The sequence below is a fragment of the Solea senegalensis genome, linkage group LG8 (genome assembly GCF_019176455.1).
Source record: "Solea senegalensis isolate Sse05_10M linkage group LG8, IFAPA_SoseM_1, whole genome shotgun sequence".
Taxonomy (NCBI): Eukaryota; Metazoa; Chordata; class Actinopteri; order Pleuronectiformes; family Soleidae; genus Solea; species Solea senegalensis.
The window spans coordinates 5272451-5282571 of NC_058028.1; the positions used below are offsets into that span (position 1 = coordinate 5272451).

The window sequence follows — 10121 nt, forward strand, 5'->3', positions numbered from 1 at the left end:
GGATACCATGAATTATTGCTCAAATACAAACTGTAAAAAAAATTCTGTTCTTCCCACGCTTTTTTTTGTTAACCGTAAAGCTGACTAAGGATCCCGCCTTTACGCTGAAATAATAATAATAATAATGTGTGAGTTGCGTCATCATCGTGATGATTTCTCAACCTGCTGACGTCACAGCGTGAAGGAGTCTCACCTGGCTGAGAGAAGAAGGAGGTGAAGACTCCACTGTGTCTCTTTTTTACACTGAAACTGAAGAAGTTGCTGAGTCACCTGTTGTTTGTGTGTGTTTTTAAATTAATTTACGACTCATTCGGTCTTTTATTTTTGAAACCGCAGCTGAGTGTGACGTTCACGGTCCCGCGGAAAAGACTGGTTTCACTCTGATAAGTTCACATTAAAGTGTTTGACACTTCCGGGTTCAGACTTGGTTCAGACTTGTGTCAGAAAACAGAGCGACATGAACAACATGGAGATGAAACCGCTTCATACGAACGGGAATGATGGAGCTGCCCATTTAAATGAACGGGTGAGTCAATGAAATATGTTTTTATTTTTTATTTATTGATTGATTATTGAACAGTCAAACTTTATTTGTATAGCACTTTTCACACACACACCCTCACTCCCACACACCCACACAGAGAAAAATACAGTTAACACATTAAATTCACACATTCATAGACAGCATAGATCAAGTATCAAAGAAATGTGCTAATAAATAACTAAATAAATATTGAAATAAAAACAAGATTCCTCAATTAAGTCAATGATAAATATGCTGAATTCAAAGTAAGTCATTAAACAAAAATAGGGATTGGTAGAAACAATACGCCCAAGGTGAATGTAAATAAAGACATCAAATGAGTAAATAAATAAGTCAAACCAAAATCTGCTTTTAAATATAACACCATGCAAACTCAATATATGCATTTAAATATAGAGGCACATCTAAAAATGTAAACGTAAAGAGAGGAAGCACACTATAAAACTACTAAAATCTAATGACATTAAAAAAGGTGTGAATTGTTTTAAATGGTTATTTTTATTCTGCTGGGAGGAGACAATAAAGCAAGAGTCTCAAAACTCAGATGACCTGGGGGTCACTGAGGGTGGTCATTTTTCACTGTAAAATAAAAGTGTTTGTCATGATATGGAATGATAAATAGTTCATGTGTTAATGATGCAACATTAAATAAATAAATAAATAATAACTTACTGAAATAACTCATTATATCTTGAGTTTGAGACCTTTGTGACCTTTGGCATGACCATTTCAGTGTTACAGCAGCAAAGACAGTGAAAAGTAAAGGTAATAAATGATACATACGCATTTTAAAATATTAAATATTAAAATGATGAAAATAGACTCGTATATGCATACATATATGTATGAATGACTGGAATATTATACAGCATGAGCTTAATATTTACAGTGTAAACATTAGATTCTCCACAACAAGAGAAATACTAGCAAGACCTGTACATAATAATAACAACAATTATACTGATATTGCATAATAATAATAATATTAATAGCATTAAATGTGGATCCTATCATTATTAAATTCTAATGCAAAAAACGGTGAAACGGAGAAAATAATAAGGAGATGGTATTAAAATTTAAAATCATCTGGAGTCTGTAACAGACACCATCATTGTTATGTGTTTTTGATGATGATGTGAATTTTTAGAACCTGTTCACTGCTCAAATCTCAAGCTGACAGCATCATTTATCTATCAGGCACTGTTTACACTGCAAACACTGATTTTAAAGAAAGTAAAATGAGCCTTTTTGTGGGAAATTGTTGTTATTTTTTAAAAGCAAAGATTTTGGCAAGCAAGTGTTGCATAAGAAATATAATCTCAGTTTAAGAAGAAATATCTTTCTTTGTCTCAATAACAGTTCACTTTAAACTCGAATGTGAAAGATGGGATCATCCAACGGGTTTCTTCTTTTAGTCTACTCTAGATGTGGAAATGAGATCAAGAGAAGGAATGCATGAGCCAATTCGAAACTGGAGACAATCTCAGGAATTGGACACTGACTATAAATACCAGGATGTTTGTGTACAGATGTTTATCCTGTGTTGATGTACGAAAGTGAGTTTTAGTCATAAAAAAAAGGGAAGGCTCTTAAGGGGAATGTTGAAGATTGTTGAGCAATGAAGATATAGCTGGAACAAACAGGAAGCTAAGATTTGTGTCAAGAAAGAATGGCTTAATGAAAAACCTGGCCTTCACTGGAGAGTTTGAAGGGAAAAGGAGCAGAGATGATGTGGACGACTTGTCTAAATGAGGGAGGTGTAAAACATCTGAAAATGAAACTGGTTGAGATGGCTATGGTCAGAGAGACATTGTCCATGTCTTCGGATATGGCACCAAGACCAGTAAAAAGTTAGGACAATGGTTTTGCGTGAAAATCCCAACTGCTACACGTACAGTGCATGTTAAATACAGTAAAATTCACTATCAAAGATTGGTGTGTGTGCAAATATGAAGAAATACTAAGGTAATTAGTATACTTCAGTATCGACAGTGCCTTTTCTCGAAATCCAAGGTCGCTAATCAGTCGTAGAAAAACATCGCTTTGGGTATAAATAATTTTAATATATGGTATAAATTCTTAAAATCAGAGTAATTAATCATTTCTTTGCTTGTGATCCGTACAACTTTCTTACATTCTTAATTTGCCGTCTCTCAGGTGACGGCGGTAAATGGAGACAGCACGGACAAATCCTCTCCTGCAACAGAAAGAGACGTTTTACTTTCCAGACAGGTGAGCTCTCAACACACTTGTGTTCCTCCTGTTTTTCTGCTGCTGCTGCTGCTGTTGTCAAAATTAGCATTTTGCATGTGAAAGACAAACAAGGAGTTCTGGACAGACGACTTCAGTCAAAGCTCCTTTTCCCCTCAGTGAATAATTCCCTTTGTTAAGTTTCTACAAGTTAAAGGTTTCTGTTTCATCAGGCTGCTGATCACAACGGGGATGCGATTACCTCCAGCCATGAAATGGAAGCCCAACCAACTGTGGGATACAACACTAAAGAGGTATGAAGACTTTACGTTTTGAAATAGAAAGAAACTTCAACACTTAATAATAAAAGGAAGTGTAACTTCTCTGTTATTGTGTGGAAACTCACACCGTTATTCTCACATACATCCTCTGGACGAGAGACAGGACGACCCTGTTGTGATGTAGGTTTCAGGATTTGTCTTCTGGTGTGTTGACGCTTGTCATCAAACACGTGAAACACTATTCAAATGGTGGCCTGTGGGCCACATGTGGCCCATAGCCAACTTCATAGTGGCTCAGCCTGTGGTTCCACCAGAAACAAATAGAGAGACACTTTAGACCCTTAGTAACACAGGTGCACCCTTGCTGAATTGCTGTGGGAATAATACATAACTCCTTATATGGACATTCTGTGTGTGTGTGTGTGTGTTCATAGGTCACATCTTCAGGCTTTACAAAATGTGGTGTTCTTATATGTTGTTGGGTCAAAGTTGAGGTCAATTCTGTGTTAACAACAAATGGGAGTAGTTATTTGTGTGCAGAAGTCTCAAAATAGACAATTTCTCTTCTATTTTTGTTCATAAAAACGAGCCAAGCAAAACTTTTAAATGTGACGCACCTGTATTTCCAACTGTGCACTTTTTTCACGCGCATTGAGGTGTTCCTCAGAGGAACAGTGTTTTGTGTTTTTATGTCACGGCTGACTCAGTGAGGGACTCAGGGTTTGTGTCGCTCACTTCAGGTCTGTCTTTACTTGCCGCAGCTTGTTTCTGAGCGTTGGCTCATAACCACAGGGAAACTATCTGCAAAACGACCCTATTTAAACAATAACTAGTGCTCGGTCTAAAGTGTGTGGTCCAAGTACACGAGGGTGTGTCCCAAACTCCCTATTTGCTTGTTACACAGCGTGCGATCTCGACACACAGGGAGGCACAAAGAGGTTTGTGTTCAGTTTGTGTGGATTATTATTCACAGGTGTGTTTTGGACATAATTCAAAGTCAATTAAGTCAATCAAACAGAGGCGATTGCTCTATGACCTTGTTTACACTGAGGGTTTATAAATGTAGCTTATCAGAATGTTCACATTATATCACGCAAGTTATGAGACCCGGCTGCATGTGTCCATATTGACATTGTCTAGTCTGGTCTTCCACATGGATTTTTATAGTTACAGGCCACAACCTGGAAAAACAAGTAGTCGAAACAAAATAGACGAGAGAATTCTGTGTCCCCACAGACAACTACCAGGCACTAATGTCCTTGTACGCCTATGGTCTGTTGTTGTCTTCCATGCTTCTAAACCTTCCACTAAGTGTCTCCAATTCACTTCTGTCTCCTCTGATCTACGTCAGAAGACACTTTGAAATCTTATCTAAGCGACCAAGACGTTCAGATTGAAATCTGTAAAAATCTGAATCACTTTCAAAACCACAATGAGACAAAGGGGGGCGGGGGGTTGCAAAGCTAGCAGGGTTTTGACAACAGATATTACACACTGGAGCTTTAAAGAGTTTTCTTCTTTAAGAAGTGTTCTGAAGCAGTGATTCCCAAAGACTGGGTCGGGACCCACAGGTGGTCGCAGGAGATGTTTTTTAGGTCCCACAAGAAACAATTTGGTGAATTTTCCCAACCTTTTAGTCAATCATTTAGATTAGATAGAATTAAGTCAGTAAACTTCTCTTGGACATTATTTGTTTACCAAACGGTTTGGGAAACACTTTTCTGAAGTCACGTCAGACATTTCTCTAATCCTTTGTTCCTAATCTGAATGTCTCTGCAGTCGAGCACCATCAGCAGGATTCTGAGGGAACTGAACTCTGAGGGTTTCCAAAGAGTCAAACTATGTATTGCCTTATTCCTCATTGCTGTCGTCATCGTTGCCGTGGTTCTCATTTCACTGGCGGTGTGTGCAGGTACAGTTCTGTGACGAGTCATTTGTACATTGAGAAGCAACACATTTTGTTCATAGACCGAAAATAAAAAGTGGACAAAGTCTCGATTTAAAGTGTCCGTATTGGACAATGCCAGCTATCAATCACATTTTGACGCATTGATGTTGTCCCTCCGTGCAGCGCTCCACGAGGACGTGGACGACATGTTTGACCCGTCACTGTTTATCGTCCCTCTGAATTTCAACGGGAGCTTCCAGCTGCCAAACCAGGTCTTCACCGAGGAACTTTTCATCTTTTCATCCAACGAGAGCCAGACCCTCTCTGCTGACCTCCAAGAAAAGGTTTGACCTCTATTTTTAAATAATGTTGTACCTAATTATACCGATACCGAATACAGTAAAGTGACTTACTAAACTGTAAATAAACTGTACAGTGAGGCAGTTAAATAGTATAGTTAGTAGTTAGCTGCAACTAATGATTGTATTCATAATTGATGAATCTGTCAATTATTATCTCAAATTGTGGTCCATAAAATGTCATTTTGTCCACAAACCAATATGATTCAGTTTTAATGATTTATTTGTTATATGAATCAACTTCACACTTAAGAACCTGAAAAATGTGTTTTAAACTTGTTTTAATCATTAAAATACCTCTCAACCTGATTCTTCTAGGATCTCAATATTTAGAAACTAATTTAACAGTTAAGATTTCTACATTATTTCTACTCTACTCTAAATTTATTAAGTTATTCTGCATGTTTATCAGATTTTAGGATTGTTGTAAAGTCACAATCCACAGTGGAAAGGCATCATAGTCTTTGATTTTTGTTTTATTCAGTGAGAGTTGCATTGTTTATGGGGTTTCTCCCCACTCAGCAGTGGTGATTTCATCTCTTGTGAAAATAAAACTCGATAGTAAAACCAGTTCCACTGTTTCGCAAGAATGTTTTTCATTCTCTTTGTGCCTGAACAGATCACTGTGAGAACTGAAAGTAATTTAGCGTCTGCCAAACTGTTCCACTCTCTCTGTTTGCATGTTCCAACCTGCCGCACCCAGCTCTCTGACCTTTACAGAGCCTCTCCTGCTCTGGGACGATACTTTTCCACGGCTGAGATATATGCTCTACGGTATACACACACACACACACATTCCTTAGCTCCTTACCCCTAAACTCAATTCTAACCCCAACCCTAAACCAGGTCTTAACTCCTGAATTGCCCTTTAAAGACGTGAGAACCAGCCAAAATGTCTTCACTTGCTATGGTTTATACGTTTCTTGGGCCTCACAAAGATACACATATAAGAACACACACACATGCACAGTCTTGTTTCCACGACATCAGAGGACATTGCAATGACTTTCCTGGAGTCTTACTGGCATAAACCTCATAACCCTTAAAACATGTCTTCACCTTAAAATGTCATTATTATATTATGGAGACTTGATTTGTGTCCCTATAAGGAAGAAAAGTCCCTATAATGTGACTGTGTAAACAGATTTAGGTCCCCACCACATGAGTAATACATGAAACACTCACACATGTGCTGCATTCTTTGTGTGGACCCCTCAACCTTAAACATCACAGCGAAATGCCTAAAACCAGGCCTTAACCCTCAGGATCAGTGAAAAAGTCCTCACAAAGATAGGTTTGCATGAAAATTGGTCCTCACAGCCTACTAGAGACATACATGCCGCTAGTCTTCTTAAGTCTTCTTCTTCTGCATTGGCTTCCATTTATTTTAACAGCATGAAAAAAGGCCTTATCCCTAACTTTAACCATAACCACTTCATGTCTAATCCAAACACAACCTTAGCCCTAACAGTAACCACTTTCTCAGAAATGAGGTTCTGCCTCATGAGGACCCGGTTTTGGTCTCCTTGAAGACTAGTGGTCCTGATGGTGTTTATGACAGAAAGAGGTCATAAAGAGATAACAAATACAAGCATACACACTTGTACAGCATTCTTAGTGAGGACTCCCAGAGACAAACCCTTAACTTAACCTTAACCTAATTCTAACCAAAACCCATAAAACAATTCTTAACCCTTAAAGAGCCAATATGTCCTCACTTCCTGTGGTTTATACATTTTCTGGGTCTCATAACTATATATGTACAAGCACAATCACACACACAGGTTAATGCAACTATACTTGTAAGGACTCCCTAACCAAAGCATAAGGCCTTAAACTTAACCATAACTAGTTAATGCCCAACCTCAACTTAAACAATAACCACAATTCAAATCGTAGCCCTAAACTTCCTCAAAAATTAGGTTCTGCCTCATTAGAACCAGGTTTTGGTCTCCATGAGGACTACTGGTCCTGACAAGGTCAGTGTTTATGGCAGAAAAATGTCCTAAAAAGGCAACAAATACAAGAACAGTGAGAAGTTAGTGAGGACTCTAGTGAGACTCACTCTTTATCCAAACTTTATCCATCACAACTAAAGGCCAAACTCTAACCCTTAACTTAACCAGTTCCTCAGAAATGAAGATGACTGGCCCTGAAAAATGTCCTAAAGAGGCAACAAATACAAGCTCACACACATTACATAACTCATAACTCCATTACACGACTGGATTTTAGGATCTTCTTTGTTGATGTTAGTTTTCGCCCCTGTGCAGAAACGGCTCGGTCATCGCTGACTACCAGCTGACGTTCCTTCTGCCTGAAGAGCAGCAGGAGGAGCTGAGAAACTTCACCCTGAGCAGGGAGATGGTCTACAACGTCTTCAGGCAGTTCCTCTACGACCAGGAAATAGAGCAGACCTCGCCCATGTACATTTATCCCCGGTCCCTGTTCATGTTTTGACATGTTTGACTCCTGGAAAACCGGAGCGTCCTGATTTTTGTCCTGAGTTTGAAACGAGGAACTCGCTCGTCACGCGCTCGTTCACGTCCTACTTTTTTTGTGTTTACATATGACAAGTCAGACCTTTGTGGGATATTTTTAATCTCCCAAGAGTGGGTGGAAACACTGTGTACGTGTCATGCATCTTCACCACAGGAAGCTGCAGATGCAAAGCCACAGTCACACAGTGTTTGACGTTATGTGAGACAGCAGAAGAAGAAAAGGAAAGCAAAAATAGTATTTTACTGTAAATTCTATCCGAGTATTGCTGTAAATACCCGCACTGTAATTATTTATAGTCACTCCTCGACTCTGGCTGTAATTTCACGTTTAATTGTTTGTGTACAGTAGGAAACAAAAAGTGTTTTTTTAAAGGAAATACAAGTGTTTATATTTGCATATCTTTGACTTTTACTGTGTGTCCTGAAACTGTGGAACACTGTGAAAAAAACTGCCTCAAACATATTATATAGTTATATATATATATATATAATGGGATTTCAGTGTCATGTTGGTAAATATCTTGCTTTGGAAAGAACATTTTATTAAATGATGATTTTAAAGGCATTTCAAGATGCACAAAGACACAGAATAAGCTTTTAAAACATAGTGAAAACAATGAATAGAATGTGAATAGAATGAGTAAAAAAAAAAGTTAAAATGACATTACTTTAAATGTTAATTTACAGGGTTAAAAAAATGGGAATAAGACTATAGATATTTTCTGTATATCTATGGCTGAAAAGTGTGAAAAATAAAGATGTGTTCCTCTACAGTAAAACCAGTTACCAGTTTTAATGTTAAGGGCTGATCTTTATGTAAAAGAAAATCAATATGTGCAATATTTCACCTAAACATGTCATATTTTATGCAGTTTTTCAAAGTTTAATTTGACATAAAGAGCTGGATTATGTTTCATTCTTTGGTGTCTGAACAGCAGAGGAAGTGAATGTGCCCCCTGCTGCTGTCACCACATATTTTTCACTCTTATTATATTTTTCTATTAGCTGCTTCGTTAATATTTTGACATTTTTCACGTTGATATCTTCCTCTTGAGGGAAACACTGTGAGGAACTTGTTGTTTTTGTTGTTTGTCAGATGGCCGTCTGTTTACCTGGCTCCGATCACGTCAACATGTCTGATCTCTAATCTCAGGATTAATGTTTGTGCCAAATTCACCTGCTCACAAACAGTGACACAGCAGTGTCCTTCCACTAGTTGGTGCTCCATTATTCCTTACTGCACACACTGAATGCCAAGTACAATCCTTGTTTATAAGCTACAGTATTTTTCCATGGTGTTGAATCTGATCAAGATTGATGGTTATGGTCTTTATTAATATAATCATGTGTGATCAAATATTTAAATCTGTTTAATAAATATTATTTTTTCAGATACTGGAGTTTTTTTTTATTTATATATGTTTCAAACTGTGCTGTTCATAAAATGTAATTTCATTTGGTTCCACTGTAACCTTGTAGTTTATTATCACCTGTAATTTAATTGACATAATAATCATAATTAAGAATGTTTGTAAAGTAAAAAAACATGTATACACATAATGGACAAAAATAATGACACAAAGACAATACATAAAGTCACACAAATCCAGGACTAACCCCTTAATCCGACTAATATTAATACTATATACAACCCAATGCAATATAAATATAAATAATTAGCTCAATTTATAGCTAACATTAATATAAACAACTATACTAACTACATCATTATTTCATCTATATGATATAATATGAGGATATGGTATAAACATGTGTGAAGTTCACAATAAAATTATACTTAAATGTGGGTTTTGTGGTGTGAAACTGAAATAAACTCAAAATAAACCAAAATGCACCATAAAATAATATCATGAAATCAACAAAAAAGGAAATGATGAAACTTTTTGTGTCTCCTGATCTTCTTTTTTGTTCTTTTTTTTTATTTCACATGCAGTTGCTGACCGTGTCCGTGCAGCATGAGAGTCACGTGCTGGTTCAAAGTTTAAAGTGCATGTGCAGTCGGTTTCATCAGCTCATTATTGAACATAAAACCACATCACTCCACCTGCAAATCTTTGAAAAACCTGCAAACTCTGCAAAAAGCTTATTCATGTTTAACACACTTTACATGTCACTAATCATGAAATACAAATACAGACAGTTTGTTTACACGGATACCTGTAGTGTCACAGAATGTACAGAATTTTAGATTTAATGTACAAGATTGTCATATATTTCATTGTCATTGAGTAAAAGTCTAGTGACTTTTATTCCATATTCTATTCTGTTTTAATTATGTTATGTTTGCACAATATTGAGAGATATTTCTGATGTTCTGATGGTGAAATACATTTTTTT

General features: G+C 37.0%; 1 protein-coding gene across 2 annotated transcripts; it reads left to right on the top strand.

The window, feature by feature from the left end:
- The first annotated feature begins 142 nt into the window (after positions 1-142).
- Positions 143-8371, top strand: LOC122772966 (TPA-induced transmembrane protein-like). 2 transcript variants are annotated; one of them, XM_044031302.1, is made up of 8 exons: positions 150-213; positions 337-526; positions 2702-2776; positions 2968-3048; positions 4795-4927; positions 5087-5247; positions 5966-6036; positions 7536-8371. In XM_044031302.1, exons 2-8 carry the CDS (start codon positions 458-460, stop codon positions 7720-7722), a joined length of 777 nt encoding a protein of 258 aa, XP_043887237.1. In that variant the 5' UTR covers positions 150-213; positions 337-457; the 3' UTR covers positions 7723-8371. The 2 variants fall into 2 exon arrangements, with proteins under 2 accessions (XP_043887236.1, XP_043887237.1); XM_044031301.1 differs by having other exon boundaries at positions 143-526.
- The last annotated feature ends 1750 nt before the right edge of the window (positions 8372-10121 follow it).